This window comes from Sorex fumeus, unplaced genomic scaffold (genome assembly GCF_029834395.1).
Source record: "Sorex fumeus unplaced genomic scaffold, SorFum_2.1 ptg000081l, whole genome shotgun sequence".
Classification (NCBI taxonomy): Eukaryota; Metazoa; Chordata; class Mammalia; order Eulipotyphla; family Soricidae; genus Sorex; species Sorex fumeus.
The window spans coordinates 8612719-8634547 of record NW_026606138.1 but is presented as its reverse complement, the minus strand read 5'-3'; the positions used below and the strand labels follow the sequence as shown (position 1 = coordinate 8634547).

Sequence of the window (21829 nt, the reverse complement as noted above, 5' to 3'; positions counted from 1 at the left end):
CTGGGTGACAGCCTCATGAGTATATATGTCATAAACTACCGCGTTTGGGGGATGTTAGGAGGAAGGAGTGTGGGGGTTCTTAAAATGGATGGGGGTGGGGGCACATAGTGCCTCTTTAGAGTCAATAAAAAGTTCCAGATACTGTTGTCTTTTTTTCCTCTAGCTAAACTTTTTTTTAAATTGAATCGCTGTGAGCTATGGTTATAAAGCGTTCATGATTGCGTTTCAGTCATACAGTGATCAAACATCCCTCCCTCCACCAGTGTACATTTTCTGCTACCAATGTCCCCAGTATCCCTCCCCCCCATTCCACCCCCTCCCTCTGCCTCTATGGCAGATAATTTCCCTCTTACTCTGTACTTATGGGCATTGTGGTTTGCAATACAGGTACTGAGAGGTCATCATGTTTAGTCCTTTATCTACTTTGAGAGCACACATCGTCCATCCCAAGCAATCCCTCCAACCATCATTGTACACAGCCAACCCAGTTAAAAGCAAATATGACTTTCCTAACAGCTGCATAGTATTCCATTGTATAGATGCACCAAAGTTTCTTTAACCAGTCATCTGTTTTCAGGCACTTGGGTTGTTTCCAGTTTCTGGCTATTGTGAACAGTGCTGCAATGAACATACAGGTGCAAATGTCATTTCTGCTTTTTTGCACCCTCGAGATATAATCCCAGAAGTGGTATTGCTGGGTCATATGGAAGCTCATTTTCTAATTTTTTAAAGGAATGCCCATATTGTTTTCCAAAACGGCTAGACCAGTCGGCATTCCCATTAACAAGGAAAAACAATCCCTTTCTCCCCACATCCACGCCAGCTCTGGTTGTTCTTGTTCTTTTTGATGTGTGCTTCTGGCTATACTCTGTATCTTACATGAACTGTTAATCATCACTCTACCAAGTCTTGTAATTCTACCACTCTACCAAGTCTTTTTAATTCTACCTTATTTCTAATTTCTAGAATCTATATATTTTCACCTTTTCTTTTATCTGTACATGTCCTTCTATCCAGCAAGTCAACTTCTTTATGACAACCCTACCAAATATAAAAATATCTTTATTTTACCACTTAATCATGAAAGATTGTCCTTTTTTGTTTCAAACAGTGGGGTACAACTATTATATGAAGGGGTGTGTGTGTGTGTGTGTATGTGGACACCCAATGTTAAAAATAATTTATTAATAAACTGCCTTTGATGTGGATGAAGGTTATAAAGTAATTTTTGGACTGCAAAAGCAAGATATGATGATTAGGCATGTACATAACCATACAATGAGGGAATTTGTCAAACATTCATAGGCCACTAGTACACTACTATAATTTGAAAATAAAATTTTAACTTAATAAAAGTTATGTGAAGGAACTAGAGCAATATTCCTGCAGGTAGAGCGTTCGCCTTGCTTGTGGCCATCCCATGTTCGATCCCATATAGTCCCAAGAGCCCACCAGGATTCACCCCAGAGCCCCACTGGGTATGCCCAGTCGGCAGCACATATACTAAAAAAATTTAACCTTAAACATATCTTTAATTTTTAATATAGCCTTATATCTATGTAATATTGCAGTACTGAAGTTTGGTAAGAATTTATTTTCTATTTCTCAAGATGAAAATCTAGTAAACAGGAAACCTATACTTTATAATAGTAAGCACCCAGAACTTAAACAGCTACGGAGGCTAGGGATGCGAATCCAAGGCCTGGAGTGCATGCTTTGCATCGAGGAGCCCTGGATTCAGTTTACAGTTCCTGACAGGCCAACTTGAGATAAAACTACTGAAGATAAACGGATACGCTTAATATAATCTCATGAAACCTTTTGCTAGGGGGTCACCTCTCACGTAGTGCTGGAGGCTGAGAACCACTCAGGCCAGGTGTTCAACGGCAGGTCCTGAGGGTACAGCAGTGCTGCTCAAGCCGAGAGGCTGGGGATCACTCTGACCACACCCAGCAGTGCTCAGAGGCCTCCCCAGCTGTTATCCCCAGCCCTGAAGCTATTTTTTAAAACAGTCATCCACTGTTTGGTCATCCCTGGCAGGGAAGGGGCGCCTGGGCCTAAGGGGGCACAGGGCTCCACCACTTGAGCTGTCCTCAGGTCCCAGGAGATTATTTTTAAATTGCAAGCGAAAATAAACATGGCAAACTTATGACTAAAAAGTAATTTTGACACCTTTTAATTGATAGTAAAACAGGAAAGGCTATAATCTATATATTTAATCAATTTAGTACAGTGTTATACAGTAGTAAATATATTATACAGGTACAGGGGATGCTGGGAATGGAATCCAGACTCACAAATGAGGCGTGTGCTTAAAAACTGAGTTAATCTCTACTATTTTCATTGAGCTTTACTATTTTTATTATACTACACTCTACTGTTTCTTAAAAATTGTAATCTCTACTATTTTTATTACACTACAATTCACTAAAATGCTACAGTAATAACATTATTATAGCCCAGAAGAATATGACATAACAAAATCAGTCAACAGTTATTAGCTTTGAAATTTAATGAAAATTTATTTTTAAATGTTATTATACTTCTTTCAATCATTTCTTATTAAATGCTTCCAAAACTCGCAACAGATGCAAGAACAGATTGATGATATCCAAGTAGAGGTTGATGGAAGCTAACACATACTCTTCAGGCGAGAGCCTGTGCATCAGTGAGTGTGTGTCATAGATGATGAATCCACAGAAAAGAAGAGATCCGAGAGCAGCCACAACCAACTCCACTGTCTCATTATTAAAAAATATCTAGACAAGAAATCAAAGTGATAGGTACTCAGAATATTTAAGTTAAGAATACTCAGAATATTTGTTACATATGCTGCCTATGTATTTAGTAATGTGTAATAGTTTGTATACCAATGTGAAAAGGCAAGTCAGGTCCACACTTCTGTTGGACAAATGAAAGAGTGACTGAATCAAATCACCCACTTGACTCTGAACAGTAGCATTTAAATATATAAAATACTTAAAACATGTATCTCATGTTTATGTTTTCTTACAGTTACACCAATCAAGGCCTCACACATGCACGGTAATACCAGAACCTCACACATGCAAGGTATGTGCTCTAGCACTAAACTACATTCCAACCCCTAAAAAAATCTTTTCAGAGTTACATACACTACTTGACATGTTTGTGAGAGTCTCTTTCTATGTATCACTGTCATCCTGTTGTTCATCGATTTGCTCGAGCAGGTGCCAGTAACGTCTCCATTTGTCCCAGCCCTGAGATTTTAGCAGCCTCTCCTTGCTCATCCTTCCCAATAGTGCTGTGTTGGAGGCTCTTCCAGGGTCAGGGGAATGAGACCCATTATTGTTACTGTTTTTGGCATATCGAATATACCACGGGGAGCTTGCCAGGCTCTGGTGTGCATTTCATATATATGTTTGCTCTGTCTTTTTTTTAATTCATTTCTTCTCCCAATTTTTTGACATGGGTTTTATTAAGTTTTTACAAGTGTTTTATGTATCTTGGATATTTGCTCCTTCTCAGATGGGTAGGTGGTAGGTAAATATGCTCTCCTCCTAAGAGACTGGCCCCAAATATCATAAAATTTTTTTTTAATTCCTCAGGTAATAAACAGAATTGCAGTGGACTATCATCAGTTTATGTCCCATAATAGGAATTCCTCTTATAGCATTTTCATATGTTGTCATGGTCAAAATACATTTTGTTACCATTCTAAAACAACTTACCATCCTCAAGATTGCTGACAAACACAAAATCCATAAAGCAGCAAACAGTCTATGAAAACAAAATATTCAAGATTTAGAAATAAGCTTCCTTACCAAAAAAACACTGTAAATCCATTGAATATTTTCTGAAAAAAACATAATTCATCCTATTATATACCAAAGAATAATTAAAATAAAAACAATGATTTGTGAACTGTGTTCTTCAACCTTTAGTGGAATACCACTAGAAATGGAAAAAATAGCTACGACATATTTTAAAGTTTTTGGTTAAAACACAAAATACGTAAATGATAATTTCCTAAGAAGTGTTTTAATTCAGATAGCTATATGAATAATAAAATGTAATTGTATTTTTTACCCAAAGAACAGTAGCAAATTATGACAGCCATATAAATCCATAAAAAAGTTCCAGATACTATTTTTGGTTTGGGAGGGCCATACCTAGCTGTACTCAGGACCTACTCCTAATCATGCTGGGGGGTTGAACTGGAGTTGGAAAGACAAGTTCCTTACCTCTGTGCTATCTCTCTGGCCCAACATAATATATGTGTGTGTGTGTGTGTGTGTGTGTGTGTGTATATATATATATATATATATATATATATACACAAAATGCCAGGGGCCAAACCCAGGGCCCCAGCCTTTTGTACTATCTTTAGGGCCTAGATATTCACACAAACATCTCAAGCACCTGAATCTTATTTTTCTTACTGGCTGGAGCTATAGCACAGCAGTAGGGCATTTGCCTTGCAAGCGGCCAGCCTGGCCAAGCCGGGTTCGATTCCTCCGCAATTCCTCCGCCCCTCTCGGAGAGCCCGGCAAGCTACAGAGAGTATTTTGCCCGCAAGGCAAAGCCTGGAAAGCTACCCGTGAAGTATTCAATATGCCAAACACAGTAACAACGAGTCTCACAATGGAGACATTACAGGGCCTGCTCGAGCAAATCGATGAACAATGGGAGGACAGTGCTACAGTGCTACAGTGCCCTTACCAGAGAAATGTGGATAGCCTTTTTTTAACAGCTCAAAGACCTGAATCACTGAGGTAAATTCCATCCTATTCTTAAAACATACAAGCCTAGCCTCTCTAAAAAAGCTGTCTATGTGTTTGGGGATTCAAGAGAGCAGGGCTCAGTTCTTGGAGGGGGTTGGGATGTCACTCCTGGTGTTGCTTAGTGGCAGGGATGGAATCTCAGCCTCTTGCATATGAAGTGCTCCAGTTAGCTGAGCTTTCTCCAACCCTCATTTATATTTGATAGGGGAAACAAATAACCCAAGTCACTTCCCATCTCCCTGTATGTTTTGTTTTTCCATCCTTGTTATGTTTTGACCCCAGCAATCAGAGCACTTTCTTTATCTTCCACTCTTAAAAGGCAATGTCCAAAACTATCTAGCACTTCTCTCAAAATGCAATGCTACTACAATATTTAAGAGTAATGAATATATAACTTACCCTGCTCCAAATTTACTGAAATCTCTCTTAGACTGTAGAGTGTATGCAGTCAGACCAAGAAATACTGCAGTAGTCAGTATAAAAGCTTGCAGAACAATATATACATCATAGACAGTAACTGTAAAATTAAAACACATTTAAAAATGCATATACTCAATATAAAACATTTTTCCACTTAGCAGAAAAATTTTTTTCTGTGACTTGTCAGTAAAAAACGATTTATTTAAAAGAAACAACTATGGAGAATTTACGTAGTATTAAATATTAAAACAAACTATACTTATAATGCAGTTAACTGGCTCCAACAAATTCATTCACACAAAATTAGGCTATCATATTACTGAATTAAAATAGTAACTGGAGGGGTTGGAGCAATAGCACAGCGGGTAGGGCGTTTGCCTTGCACACAGTCGACCCAGGTTCAATTCCCAGCATCCCATTTGGTCCCCTGAGCACCGCCAGGGGTAATTCCTGAGTGCAGAGCCAGGAGTAATCCCTGTGCATTGCCAGGTGTGACCCAAAAAGCAAAAAAAAAAAAAAGTAACTGAAGCAGAATTTATTACATAGTTAAGTTATTATACAGTATTTATTACATAGTTACATTGCATGGTTAAGAGTTTGAGTTATAGAGTGATTTAACCAGCCAGCCCTACCTCAGCTGCAATTTATTATTCTCTGGCCTAAATATCAAAATGGATGGCTCTGGCTTTTATAACTGACTGGGAATTTCTAGATTGTAGCAGCAATTCCAGTCACCACCTGGTTAATTTTCTAATTATTTTTGTTTTGGACCATGACAGTGGTGCTTAGGGTACCATGTAGGACCCCAGATATCAAACTGGGTATACAAATGTGCCTTCACCCTTTGAGCTATTTTCCTGGCCCTATAAAGTATTAGTATTTAATTTTTGTTTATAGTTTAGGGATTCTTCATCTATGGCATGCCATATAAATAGGCATTCTGGGTCATACCCGGTGCTGCTTAGGGGTTGCTCTTGGCACTGCACTCAGGAAATAACTCCTGACGGTGCTTGGGGAACCATTTGGGATGCTGGGACCAGGTCGGCCACGTGGAAGGCAAATGCCCTACCAGCTGTACTATAAATATTAAGTTTTACAAGACTTTCATGTTAAAAGTTTTGTTACTAAAAAAGCACAATGTTAACTTACCAACAAAGCCCACCGTCAAAGCTTCCAACAGTGTCTAAAAAAAGGAAATTAAAGTTACTTAAGCACAATAAACTACATACTGTCTCATGTACATGATTTAATTATGAAGAATTCAATGTTGCTCCATAAACATAATTTTATTACAGATTCAGAATAGCCTTGTGAGGTATCTGGGACTCATACTGAGCCCTGTATAGGAAAAGTGAGACCTCTGTGTACTGATGTTATTCTAGTTTTGATTCCATCAATTAGATTTTTCACATCTATAACACAAAAAGCATGTAACATTCATAAATTTTTCTCATGTTGATGAAAACAGTAATTGCCAAATGCACATTTATTTTTTAAAAACCCTAATATATGAACATAGAAATAAAATATCTGATACTTTTGTATCTTAGTTATGCATCTGACTCCCAGTGTTCTCCTTTACTTGAGTGCCATATATTTTACCTGGACACATTCAAATTAGTTTTTGCTTCCTTGCTGCTTAATTGGATCACTGTTCCATGTATTTTAGATTGTATGTAAAGAGCCCTATAAAAGAAAGTTGCTCTCTCGATCACTCCTCTCCTCTTCTCTGCTTTTATTCACTCTGTAGATGAGTAGAATCTGGGTATGGTGGTAAGAATTCTTATACTGTGCAGTGTTTTCTGAATGCTCTACATCATAGCATGAGTCTGGGAATCTAACATTGTCATTAAACAGTCACTCAACGTTCACATGAAAGAGAAATCGTCTTGTTAAAATTACTGTGATTTTTGTCACTATCTAATCCATGTCACAAGTAGCTGAATATATATCCTACATACAAAATTTAGGGATACTGAGAATTGTCTTTCAGCTTCTCTTTCCCCTTTACTTTACTTTGCTTTATATATTAACTACAATTGGCTTTGATAGCTTTAGGGATACTGAGAATTATCTTTCAGCTTCTCTTTCCCCTTTATCTTTCCTTTGCTTTATATATTAACTACAATTGGCTTTGATAGGTGGTATCATAAACACAAAGTTAGAAGTTAACAGCAGTTAACTATATAATCATAGTCCTAAGAGAAACACTCCCTAAAATCCATTCTTACCTAAAATCACAAAATTATCAAAACCAAGGCAACAATGTATTAAAAATTATCCATAACAGCTGAGATAGTATAGCAGGCAAGGCATCTGCCTTCATTCAGATGACTTGGGTTTGATCACTGGCGCCTAATATGGTCCTCGAATCCCATCAAGAGTGATCCTCAAGTCCAGAGTAAGAAGTAAGCCCTTGGCAGCACCAGGTGTAGCCCAAAACAAACAAAAAAAAATTTATATCGATTTGGAAATGATGAAATTATTGCCATATTTTGTTATAAAGCTATTGGGAATGTCAGGGAAGTAGTAAAGAAATCTTACCCTGAAGTAAAGATAAAATTAGGAAAATGGTAATACCCCCAAAATTGCCCCTTTAAAAATATATAAACACATCTCCTAAGGCATAGTAAAATTTCCCCTTCTGTAGCTGGATGGAGTAGGAAAAAATAATTTTGTAATAAATGATCTCTTGAGGAATTTGAAGTGTATTTTACATGCTTCCTTGTTTGTTATATTTTTAGATATAGGTAAGGATCAATAGTTGTAATGCTAAGTAACCATCTTGCTACAGTGCTCTTCTAAGGGGTTCTCTTCCTTCGTGACCTAAAGTTGGTTCAAACTTTTTCAGTCACCAAAGTCAGTCCTTCCTTGTCTTTCGGAAAGGAAGAAAGAGTTGAAGAGTTGAAAAAGAACTCAACAAGACCCTGTTAATTTTCTTTTACTTCTGTTCTGCTATTGACATAGCTGTCAAGGCCAAATGTCGGCAGCTGACGCAAATTCTGTCACTTAGAAATTTAAATTCAGAGAATGAAGCAATGACGAAGTGTTAACAAGGTATAGGAGTGCCTTATGTATAAGGATAGCTGGGAGAGAGAGATGAGATGAAATTACAATAAGAGAGATGACAACCAACCCTTACTATTAGGTTTCTTAAATCAGCTTCATGTCTAGACCCTTCCTCTAGTTCCTTTTCTTCTTGAGTCTTGCTTTGTTGGGTCCCCAAAGTCTTACATCCTTAAAATAAACTCCTTCCTTCAGTAACTTGAGATAAGATGGGTTGGCATATTGATTGCTGGCAAACCAAAGAGCCTAAGATTAAATTAAATAACCTTTCTATAATTAAAACTTTCAAAATAAAGAAATTTTTAGCATATGAATATAAATTCATTATCAGATATTTCAAGCTTGCATTTTAATCTGATAAAAAGGACTTAACTACAGACATATTTAATATTTGGAATGTTGTAAGGTCCATTTTTGGTCAGTTCCCAAAGTCATACTGATGTGAGAAAAGGAAAATTAATTCTAAATATATAAGTCTTACCAAGTCATTCTGGTCATATTCTAAGACTGTGGTTTTGGTATTTTCAAAGAATGAGTAGTAATAAAATAATGAGCCAACAATTAAGATTTCATGAAGTTATAGTCAACCATATAATTTTTCCCAAGAAAATCACAAAATATTAGAGTTTTAAAGTATCATTGGCATACTGCCTTAATATTTTTAGTTTATGTGTATATGAAAATTCTATTAAATAATGTCTAACTACCCAGTCAAATACATCTTAAAAGATACTGGCAAAGTTAAGTCATGTGTATCTAATTCATTTTCTCCCCACTATGTAAAATTAGTGGACAGAAAATCTTTGAAACTAAAGAATTAGAAATTCTGAAAGATCAGAAAATTACTAATAATTTCCTAAACTATTTCCTAAAATATCCTAATCTTAAGCTAATGTTCTGCAATTAGGCATTCAAAAAAATAATAATAAAATTTGGGAATAAACATTAAGGAAGCAGACATTATCAAAGTACTCACAAATCCACAAAGCAGGTACAGGTTAAGGGGATGCTTATGTCTGTTTAAAGTCAATGCGAAAATCAAGCCCAGGGATCCAAAGGCAAACACCAATATTAAAGCAGGACTGAAAATAAAAAACATAAAAGCATTTTCAATTTAAATTATGCCACAGTGTTAAAGAAAATTTATTTTGTGTTTGTGTGGTCCTATTTTACACACCCTCCCACACACACCTCCTCAGCATCACTCGCCTAGCAGGTGGAGCTCTGCAATGTATGATCCCTATAAAAATATTAAAAAGAAAATCATTCATTTTCACATCTGAGAAAATCTAGTGACATATGGAAGAGCTGCAAAATGACAACCCACTCAACTGTTAAATGATAAATTTTATATCTAACAACTTTTTAGGGTACTTACTATATAGCTATAATTTATAGACCTTTACTCCAAATACCAAGAAGACTGGTGGGGTGGGGAGTACCAGTTCTCTATTTGTAAAGATTAGTTTTTTTCCTTTCCTTTAATATAAAAAATAAATTATATGTATACACACACTACTTTTTTTGCCAGTAAAACTATTGCTCCAAACTATTTGGAAGTCAGTTGGGGTGAATCTTATGCAGCTCTTTTGAAATTTTGGTAAAATTACCCTAGTCATGAAACAAAATAAGTTAAATATTTATTGAATACCTTAAAATTTTTTCTAGTATTGTTTTGTGTGTGGGGCAGGGGCACACTTAAGAGAACTGCTCAGGGGGTTACTTCTGGCTCGGCACTCAGGGACCACTCTTGGAAGTGCTGAGAGAACCATACGGGATGCTGAGCATCTAAGCCAAATCGGCCACAAGGCAGTCGCCATACCCTCTGTCTCTCTAGCACCCTGTTTGCACTCTAGAGACAGGCGTAAGTTTAAGGGAAAGTTAGAATTTTTTCTTTTTCCTTTGCTTAGGTTTGGGGTCATATCCACTTGGTGCTTCGGGCTGCTCCCCACTGGTCCAGAGAACCTGGGGCACCAAGCATGCATTCCAGCCCTTTCTGCTTTCTCCCAGCTCCCTACTTTTCTTACTGAAAGAAAGTAATCTTATTTGCAAGAGTTAATCAATGATAAAATTGTTAGTACTCTAGTGTCAAGAGATAATATGAAAACACAACTTTTTAATACATCTTTTTAGTAATGTGCAGTGGCTGAAAACAAATCATAATTATCTGATTACCTCTCCTGTATAAATGTATGCATAGAGTCAAAGTATAAAAATAATGCAGACGTTGCTGTAGTTAAAAGAAGTTGCAGAGAAAGGATGCTGTACACTTTTCTTATAAATGCTGAAAGAAAAAACAGGCATGACTTTTAGACATTTATCAAAGAATAAGAATTTTCTTAGCAACATTAGTTTTTATATGTATTCTTAAATTTTCATACAAATAATGTATCAATAACTTAGCAAAACACTTTCAAAGAAATTCAAAAATTCTAAGTGATAGGGACCAGGGAGGCAGAGTGGTTAGTGGGGGGGGGGGGGGGGGGAGGTGCAGTGTGTGTGGGAGACCCAAGACCTAAGTTGAGTCGGCAGTGCATGGGCCCCCAGCACCACTGTGCTCACCATGATGGCCTCCAGTACCACAGGGACCAAGCATCATGGCACTTCCAAGTGTGGTCTGGCCTGAAAAGTTGTTCTACAAAAGGGAATGCCCTGCCACAGAGGCAGAGTGGGATGGGGGAGATAAGGGGGGAAGGGATATTATCCATGGTGGTGGAAAATGGGCACTGGTGGAGGGATGGGTATTTGATCATTGTATAACCGAAACCCAAGCACAAAAATTTGTAAATCTACAACTGTACCTCATGGTGTTTCACTAATAAAAAAAAAAGTCCTTTAATAAAACCATCTTTTCTTTATAGAAATTATTTTTATCATGAAATACAAAAACAATAAACCTGCTTGTCTTTCATCCTCCAAAAAAAAAAAAAAGTTGTTCTAGAAGGCATGTGGTTGGATTAAAATTTTAAAGATTTCTAAATTTCCTTTCACACCAGAAAAGGTAAAATCAATTTTACTCACCTATCTATTTTTCAGTACTTCCACCATATATAAGGAATCCTTCCAAACTATTATCAACATGCTTAAATCAACTTGAAGGCCTAATGGTTTTAAAAAATATTTACATCTTCTGATAAACAAATGATATCATCAATGGACACCCACTACTACCAGATTCAGAAATTAAATAGTAACATTTCCATATGGTTAATATCCTTTTCTACTTGCTCCCATAGATATTAATCAGCTCTCAAGATTCAACCTTCCTCATTCTGAATTTAAAGTTTTTCATTTGCCTAAGGACTCTAGAAATGATATGATGATAATGATGATGATGATGATGATGATGATGATGATGATGGGAATTCCGGGGATTGGGACCACAACTGACTATGCTCAAAGCTTACTCCTGGGTCTAAAAAAAACTCCTGGGATTGCTCCTGGTGGAGTTTAGGGAACCATATGTGGTGCCAGGGATTGAAACTGGGCTGGCTGTGTACAAGGCAAGCACCCTACCACTGTACTATCTTTCCAGCCTCTAGACATAATCCTAACTGCCTTATTTTCTAACAAATCTGTTTGTCTATTTCCTTTAGACTTGAAAGACTAAAAGCTCCTAAAGGGCCAAGACGGCCAAATAGAGAACTTGTGTTTACCCCCTGTGATCACAACAAATCTGTATCAAAACTTAAATTAATCTACAAAGAAACTTAGCTGAAACCCTAATGAGCAAAGTTTCCACTGCAGGGAACAGGATAGCACCTAGACCAACTAGACACAAAAGAAACTCCCTCACCAAGAAAGAAACCCCACTGCCGAGTAACTCACTGCAATTTAGAAGGAATTTCTAAGGTGTAGAAGATTTCTCTGGGGAGCAAGTGGGGTGAAGAGGAGTCGCACCCAACACCCCAATCCTACGATCCTATACTTAAAAACACTGGCAAGAAACTATATGGTATTAACAGGTCAGGAAGAACTCAGGACCTTCCAAAACATAGCTAATGAATTAGTAAGGGAACCCCACTAACTGCTATGTTTCCTTGTCAGCCCAGAGGGCATATTACCACCTAGAACTTAAGCCTCTAACCCCATGCTGGGTGTCCAGTCACAGTGGCCTAGTGGTTGTCACGAACCAACAACTTTTAAATTCCTGGTACTGCCAAGGCCTGTTCAAACTATGTTACAGCTCAGACCAGATACTCAATGACCACAAATCCCAGGTTCCCTACCTACATGAACTTTGGAGTCAGTCAAAACTAGGCATCTATCTATAACTGTGGACTCCCTAGGCCCTGTGGAACACCAGACATAATGGGGCTGACACCCCTACTGAAGGATGAAGATACCAGCCTGGAAAGGATTAACACAATGACACTGGTGACAGAGGCCTTCAGCTGACTTACAGAATGTTTGGAAAAAGCATAATGAAGAAAGGATTCAGAGAGTAGAATTCAGAGAGTGAAATATAGAAGTATTAGAGGCCGCTGGAAGGATGAAGCCAAAATCAAACTAGTGAACTTGGAAAACAGAGTAGTATATGCCATCCCAAAAGCAAAAAGAAGAAAATGAGAAATGAAGAAAACATACTACATAGAACTCAAAAGGCACAACAGTTGCATCATTTCCAGGAAGAAATTAAAGAAATGTGCAGAAATCTTCCTTGAAATAAATATTGTCCAAGTCTTCCCCAAGCTGAAATAGTCATTGTTGCAACATAAATCCGTAAGTTCATGAGAAGTAAGAGGAATTTAAACTAAGTTTTTAGGACAGGTCTTGTCCCTAAGGGATACCCATGCATGCACATGCACACTATACTTTCTTTGTGACCTACTCAGATTTGGGTTGGTTTTGGGGTTTGTTTCCTTTTTTTATTGGTTTTGTTTTGGGGCCACATCCAGTGGTACTCAGGGCTTACTCCTGGATCTGTGCTCAGGGATCACTTGTGCCAAGGCATGAAAGACTATGTTGTGCTGGGGGGGGGGGGTGTGACCCAGGGTCAGCCACATCCAAGGCAAGCACTCTGTCCACTGTACTGTATCTCTGGCCTTTGAGGTCTAAAATATTACCTGATCATACTAGGTTGCTAATATAAGGTCCCAATACAGAGTTGTAAATGAGGGCAACTCCTCACTTCACTCACAAATATAAATGAAAACAGGGCAACATTTGTCACTGTCACAGTGTGGAGGTCACTCGTGTTATAGTGTCCAAGGGCTGCAAGCATGGTTGCAGCACATTTCAGGTGAGGGTGCATAAAAAAATAAATTATCCAAGAATTAAGAGGTGCAATCGCTTTGTAGAGTAGTTGATTATAATAATCAAATTTAAAATGCTACCAATATATACTATTTTTTAAAATTACTTTTCTGATGGCATCACCTTCCTACCATTTTATGAGTAACGTTTCAAAAGCTTCTAAGCTTTCTTTCCCTCCCCCATGCCTTTTATTTTGTGGTTGTTGCCACTGTTGCTATGTCCAGGGTTGAACATTTGGCTTTAGTGCTCACAGACTTGGTTGTGATCTGCCAGATATACAAGACTGGCACCTACCACCGAGTCATACCCCTGGTATCCTGGGCTATTGTTTTTTCAGTGTAAAATAGTAAATGAAAATTAAAAGTTACCCAAAAGTATGCATAAATAATCATACAGGTTATAAAGTTACAGTCTACAAAAAAAAAAGGTATGTTATTTCAAAATATACATAACACGCTGCTAAAACACTAGTTTAACAGACTTTCATATTCCATTCCAGTTTGTACCAACTGTAAATGTGGTCAAGATAAAGCAGATACTCCTTTACTCTCATTTACTTTTTCTGATTTATCATTTTCCATCAGTAAATAAGCTGTGAAATTTTAATGTATGATATTACAAAAATATTTCCCAGAAAATTAACATTCTGCAAGCAGCTTAATTTGCTTCTAACAAAAACTAGGGCATTTATGTTTTTTACCCTTTATTAAGGAACCAGTAACAGAACCACTTTTAATAAACCAATGTATATACCAGACCAATTTTCATCCTTTTCTCCCCTCTGGTATCTATATACCTGCCAGGAGTTTTTATCCACTCCCAGGATTTGCAGTATCACTTCTAAATTCTTCTATCACATCCCACTATTACTATCCACTTAGCAGTTGAAACCTAAGGGGACCTTAAACACCGGGTATAAGCTGATTTGGGGGTTTTAAATACACAAGCATACAAGCTGAGTTTTCACACTATCTTCCTCATCTTCAAGATAATTAAGGAAGTAATACTTCCGAATCCATTCTGTGAACCAACACTACCAAAGCTTCAATCATCAAGAAAACTATAGGACAATAAAATGGATACTGATAACAAAAATCCTCAACAAAATTCTACAAATCAGAATTTAACATAAGATTAAAAGGACTATACACCATGATCAAGTTATATGATAATATAATATTATCATATCATATTATTTTATGATAAAGAGAAAAATGATAATCACAACTGATGCAGAAAGCACTTGTCAGAATTCAACAACCATTCATGATTAAAAACAATAAAACACTCAATAAAAAATAGGAGGAAACTATCTCAATATAATCAATGCCAATTAAAGCATGCCTAAAGGTGAAATCATATTCAACAGTGAAAAACTGAAAGCTTTTCCTCTAAGGAACACACAAAGATGCCTGATTTTGCTACTTCTGTTAAGCATAGTATTGAAAGTTCTAGTGAGCACAATTAAACAAGAAATAAGACATCCTAATTGTAAAGAAGTAAAATCATCTGTGACAGAGATGATCTTACAAGCAGCAAATCCTGAAGGTTATAAAAAAGTGTTAGAACTTCGCAGTCAATGAATTTCGCAGTCTTAGGGTGAAAAATAAACATGGAAAAACCAATCATTTTTATACATTAATAATGAGCAAGTAAAAGGGAAAAAGATTAAAAATCAATTCCATTTACAATAGTGTGAAAAAGAATGAAATACTTGAAAATATAACTAATAAAGAAGGCAAAACTCTTGCACATTGAGCACTACAAAATATTAAAAGCACTGTCTTCCCGTTGTTAATCGATTTGCTTGAGCAGGCCCAGTAACGTCTCCATTGTGACACTTGTTACTGTGTTTGGCATATCGAATACGCCACGGGTAGCTTGCCAGGCTTTGCCGTGAGGGCGAGATACTCTCGGTAGCTTGCCAGGCTCTCTGAGAGGGGTGGAGGAATCGAACCCGGCTCGGCCGGCCGTGCGCAAGGCAAACCTCTGTGCTATCGCTCCAGCCCTAAAAAAAAAAAATTACTAAAACTGAAACAAATACATCTGGTGTTCAAAGACTGAAAAATCTCAATATTGTTAAGATGTCCATACTAGACAAAGTGATATAAATTCAATTTAATCCCAATCAAAATCCCAACGGCATTTTTATATGGAACGAGAAAAACTTATCAAATTCATAAGAAATCTCAAGGGACCCCAAATAGAATAGTACTGATAAAAAGAAAACTCAGTTCTCATACTTTCTGATTCCAAATTTATTACAAAGCTACATCATTCAAGAGCTACCACTACAGTAATAGTGACATAAATTATGGGACGAGAGCAATAATAAAGAGGACAGAACATTTGTCTTACATAGAGTACTTGCCTTACACACTGACAAACTGGGTTTGAATTTTAGCACCACATAGGTCTCTCTCCTATGCCCCACTTGGAGTAATCTCTGAGCACAGAGCCAGGAATAAGCACTGAGCACGACTTAGTGCTGTTCAAACCCCACCCATCCCCCCAAACGTTTTTAATGGAATTTGAATAGAGACCCAGAAATAAATTCTTACATTCTTATACATATGGGCAAAGATTCCTTTTGGGGGGGGGGTGTCAAATGATTTTCAACAGGTTTGAAGACCATTCCAAGAGGAAATGACTGTTTCCTCAACAAACAATATAAAGGAACCTGGATATCTACATTTAAAAAAGGTTGATTTCTCAAAAACATTAAGTTATGCCATTTTCAAAAGTTAATTCACAATGAATTAAAGGACTAAATGTAAGAAGATCCAAAGCTTTTGAGAAAACAGGAGAAAAACTGGATGATTTCTTGAATGTGACATCAAATACACAAACAACTAAAGCCAAAATTGTACTACAGTGGAGTTCATGCACAATTCAATTAGCCTAATCAGTGGCTGAATAAATAGCAGTACTCCTACATTTAAAAAAAAAAAAGAGTAGTCCCTGAGTTCACATAGGTGAAATATTGGAACTGACTGCTATAATATGGCCTGCCTGTTCTAGATTAGGTCAGATTCCTAAGACCTGTAGGGTGTGAGATGATGACATTTGTAACATCAGTATTTCTTGTAATAACCCTTATGATAATGTTCTCAGACAGCTTTTGCAAACCAGAGTTTTCTCAAGAGAGCCTCATGCTTCAAACTGTTGATCAGTAGAGTACTGTTTAAAACTTTATCAGGCTTAGAATCTGGGAAAAACCTGAGTGCCCGAGAACAGATGACTGGTTAAAGAAACTTTGGTACATCTACACAATGGAGTACTATGTAGCTGTTAGAAAAGATTTAAGTCATGAAATTTACATACAAGTGGTACTACATGGAAAGTGTCATGTTAAGCGAAATGAGTCAGAAAGAGAGGGATGGACATAGAAAGACTGCATTCATCTGGGGAACATAAAGTAACAAAATAGGAGACTAACACCCAAGGGTGGATGAGATTAGTACCAGGAATTTTGCTACATGGCTTGGAGGCCGGCCACACATTCTAGGGGAAAAGGGAGCTCAGATAGAGAAAGGAGCACCAAATAAAGGAAGGGTGTTGGGAGGATCCTCCCAGGATGGGAGAAGCATGCTGAAAGTAGACTATAGACCAAACATTATTGCCACTCAATGCCTCTTTTGCAAACCACAACACCCAAAAGGAGAGAGAGAACAAAAGGGTACCCTGCCACAGAGGCAGGGTGGGATGGTGGGATGAGGGGATGGGGGGTTGGGGGGTGGGAGGGATACTGGGACCCGTGGTGGTGGAAAATGGGCACTGGTGGAGGGATGGGTGTTTGATCATTGTACAACTGAAACCCAAGCACAAAAATTTGTAAATCTACAACTATACCTCATGGTGTTTCACTAACAAAAATTTAAAAAAAAAATGTAAATGATGGAGAATGGGCACTGGTGGAGGGATGGGATTGTATAACTGAAACCCAAGCACAAAAATTTGTAAGTCTATAATTGTACCTCATGGTGTTTCACTAATAAAACTTTAAATAAATAAAAAATAAAAGTACATGTCAAAAAAAAAAAAACATTATCAGGCTTTGGGCCACAGAGATAGTACAGCAGGTAGGGTGCACACAGCCAGCCTATAATGGTCCCCACGTATCACCAGGAGTGATCTATGAGTACAGAGCCAGAAGCAACCCCTCAGCATTGCCAGGTATGACCCAGAAGTGGAAAAAAAAATCCCTCTTAAAACTTTTTATTTAGAGGGACTAGAGAGATGCGCAGGGGGAAAGTACTTGTCTTGCATATGGCAGACCTGGGTTTGATCACTGGCAGCCCATTTGCCCCCCCCCCCCCCCCCCCAAGCCTATCAAAGTAATCCCTGAGTGCAGAACCAGGAGTAAGCACAGCTGGAAGTGACTTCAAAACTATAAAGCACCAGATTTGCAGCAAGAAATAGATAAGGGACCTTGACTTTTTTGGGGGGGTCACAACCAGCGATGCACAGGGGTTGCTCCTGGCTCTGCACTCAGGAATCACTCCTGGCGGTGCTCAGGGGACCGTATGGGATGCTGGGTATCGAACCCGGGTCAGTCATGTGCAAGGCAAACACCATACCCGCTATACTAACGCTCCAGCCCTGGCTTTTTATATGATTTTTGGTTGGTTTTTCTTTGGGGGGGAGGGGAAATTCTTATTTTTTCTGTTTTGGGACCATACCTGACAGTGCTCAGGAATCACTCCTGGAAAGGCTCAGGGAACCATGCTGGGCGGTAGGAATTGAATCCAACTTGGCTGCGTGCAAGACAAGCGCCCAATCCACGTACTATTTCTCCAGTCCTAAGACACCCTGACTTTTACATTTTCTTCTATGTTATTAAAGACTGTTTAAGCAAAAAATTAAAAAAAAATTATACTACATCAAAAAATACCGTTTCAACAGACACAGTAGAAAAGACAATCTATTAACGGAGGCAATAAGTAAATCATATATATGAAATTAATACTAGGATAATAAAAAAATTCTTAAGACTCAACAACAAAAATAAATCACTCAATTAAAAATAGACAGAGGGAGAGCACAGGATCAGGAGTCTAGCTCAATCCCCAGCACCACTGAGAGTAGTAGCCCTAATGGCCTCGAGCATCACCCGTGTGGCTTCAGACACCACACCAAAGAGCCCAAGCAGCAAAGCATCCTCAGGCATTAGCTTAGGTGTAGAGTATTATCAGGCCAAACCTGTGCACTGCTTGAGATCCTCCCCAATAATAATAGACACAGTCAAAATAACACAAACCAAAGATTAAGAGAAGATATCTGCAAAGACTGCTAAGTATTAAAAACAAAACCAAAAGCAAAGACTGCTAAGTATTAAAAACAAAACCAAAACAAAACCCTAAAACTCAACAGAAAAATAAACAACTCTCCTGAAAAGAAAGTGATCAATGCAATCAATCAATCTGGGTTGGTTTGTTTTCTGTTTGCAGTGACAAGGACCAAACAAGCTACACATATGTTCCTTTATATGTATAGCTGGCCATTTGTGTCCACCAGTAAATGGACAAACAGAAGTGTTTCTAAATCTAAGAGAGTCCTGTGAGCCAATCTAGCAAATTAAGCAAGTCTGAGGAGAGGAACAATGACCCTCCAATCTGTATTCAAGCTGTGGCTAGCCTGGGGAATTACCCTTTGTGCAACAGGAAATCATGAATGGAAGCCAAAAGGTGGGCCTGAGCCCTCAACCTGCAGGGTCTGAAATGATCTCCCTAGGTAGATAGTAACTGAAGAGTTCTACTGAATTAATCTGTGGGACATCCACTGAAGTCATGAAGAAACGTTTGATGTCACAGGAAAAGTCCACATACATTTGGTGACAGGAAGTGTCAGTCAGTTGTAAAGAGTTCTGTATGGGTCATGGAGGACCAAGAACTGGTTTTTTTCCACCCTACTCAGAAGAGGAAGATCAAGTTTTTCTCCGAAAGCACGAGATCCAGAAACACCACTTTGGGCTGTATATCCAAAGAAGTGAGATCCTGGTGGAAGCACTCCCAATATCCACTAATAGATCAATGAACACACGTGTTTATCCTTCCAACAGGATCTCACTCACTTAAAAGAGGAAGCTCTAACATATGTTACAACAGCTCAAAACATGCCAATTGAAACAAGTCATTAAAAAGACATCATGATTCCCACCAATATGAGGTATCTAGGACCGCCAATTTTCAAAAAGTACACAGCAGTTGCCAACGGCCAGCGGAAATGGAAAAAGCTTTGAAAGTGTTTGATGGGAAGGTGGAAATGGAGAAATGTTTGATGAATATGGTTTGTCTTACAATCAAAAATTAATTCTAGCGGTTTGCTGCTTGCCAAGCAACCGTTAAAAAACTTAACCTGTTGAACTGCTGACCTCAAAATCGTTAGGATGGAAACTGTTGTGTATTTTACCTCTGAAAAACATTTTGGGGGGGGGGGGGGTGGAAGGGGGATGCTCGGAGGTCACTCTTGGCGGTGCTCCAGGGAGATCAGGGTTAAAATCCAGGCAGCGTGCAAGGAAAGCGCCCTACACTCTGTACTCTCTTCAGACCTCCAATTAAAATTCCGTAATTAAAAGAACGGAACTCACTTGCCAAAACAACTCCAAAACTCAATCCCAGAAATAGGGTTGTCGGGGCTCAAACCTTTGGTGTGTTTTTGTTTGGGGGGCCGCCCCCGGTAGTGCTCGGGGCAACATATGGGGTGCTGGGGCACGCAGCATCCCATAAGTTGCAGTCCCCAGGGCTCAAAGTTCTCGGTCAATTCCATCTCCCTATTCCCTTCTCCAGACTCAGCTCCAGCTGCCGGGACAGGACGAAACGCTGGGGCGGTTTCCCGGGGCGGAGAAGCACCGGCTGGGTCAGCCCACCGGCACCGCGGTCCAAGTCCGGGAGCGATCGACTTTCAGGATCTTCTCCGCCCTCTGCAGAACTGCAAACGTGGCGCTCAGAGAGACGGAAAGAACGGCAGCGCCCCCGGAAAACGGCGGGTGAGCAGGGCGCCCGCCCGCAGCGGCCTCCCAGTCCTGTCAGGGAGACGGGAGCAAAAAGCAGCGGCTCCCCCACCCCTCCAACTCCCGTCAGCCTCGTCAGAAAGTGTGTGGTGGCCGTCCCGGTGGATCCCGCAAGCAACAGTTTCCAGGCCAACGTGACCCAGAGAGGCTCTCTGGAATCGTTTCAGGTTGCGGGCGGAGCGACGGGGCGCCGGCTCGCACCCCTTCTCCCGTGGGCGTGGGCGTGGGCGTGGGCGTGGGCGCGGACGCGGGACCAAGCTCAGCCCCCACACCCCTGAGCACAGTCGAAAGTTGCCGCGTCAATATTTAAAGTTGCTTCCCAAGTCCGCGCCGTTTCCTGTTTCCGGTTTCCCAGCGCGCGAGAAAATCCCGGAGAGGGAGCGAAGTTCCCGCGCGAGCCCCGGGACCGCTGAAGGGGGGGGGGGAGTCTCCGAGTATCCGCCGGGGCGAGCGCAGTGCGCACAGTTGACGCTCCGTAGAGAGCCGGAAGTCCGGACCCTCTGGGGAGCGGCGCGGGGCGGGGTGTGTGAGGGGGGGGGGAGGGGGGGAAGAGTCTCCGAGTACCCGACGGCGCGCGCGCTCTCCGCTCCGCCGGGAACCGGAAGTCCGGACCCCCTGGGGAGCGGCGCGCTCAGCGAGTACCCGCCGGGGCGACCGCACGGTCGGCTCTGTCGGGAGCCGGAAGTCCGTCCGTCTCCCGTCAGGACCGGCAGGCGGCAGGGAAAGGGGACACGTACCCATTCGGATGTGCACGCTGGCCGAGGCCACGCAGCTGCCATAGTTGAAGTCATCCTCGATGGAAGAGCAGGGGTAGCGGGGGTCAGGGCCGTCCATGGCTGCGGCACAAGCCCCAGCCAGCCCCCGCGGGACTCGGGAGACTGACGACTCGGACGCGGACGGCCTTCGCCCGACTTCCGGCAGCCCAGCCCCGACCAGCTGCGTGGCGCCGCGGCGCACAGTCCCAGCCAATCGCGCTCGCGCGCCTCGCTAGGGGGCGCAGAGGAAGCGCGCGGATTCAGAGGATTCAAAGGCCAAGGCCGGAGCGGGCCGGGTCGCTGAAGGTCCAAGTGGGCTGCTTTCCGGGGCGTTATCGAAAGAGAAACTGTGGAGAGCAGAAATAATCTGTGAAATAATAAACCGTAGAGAGCAGAAATAATCTGTGAAATAATAAACTGGAGAGCAGAAATAATCTGTGAAATAAACTGTGGAGAGCAGGAATAATCTGTGAAATAATAAACTGTGGAGAGCAGGAATAATCTGTGAAATAAACTGTGGAGAGCAGGAATAATCTGTGAAATAATAAACTGTGGAG

At 40.1% G+C, this 21829-nt stretch overlaps 1 protein-coding gene across 1 annotated transcript; it reads right to left on the bottom strand.

The window, feature by feature from the left end:
• Positions 1 to 2182: 2182 nt before the first annotated feature.
• On the bottom strand, positions 2183 to 21443 carry TMBIM4 (transmembrane BAX inhibitor motif containing 4). Its single transcript, XM_056130772.1, has 7 exons — positions 21255 to 21443; positions 10425 to 10533; positions 9226 to 9331; positions 6333 to 6366; positions 5163 to 5280; positions 3711 to 3759; positions 2183 to 2759 (listed from the first exon to the last, which is right to left on the bottom strand). Exons 1-7 carry the CDS (start codon positions 21349 to 21351, stop codon positions 2553 to 2555), a joined length of 720 nt encoding a protein of 239 aa, XP_055986747.1. The 5' UTR covers positions 21352 to 21443; the 3' UTR covers positions 2183 to 2552.
• Positions 21444 to 21829: the final 386 nt, after the last annotated feature.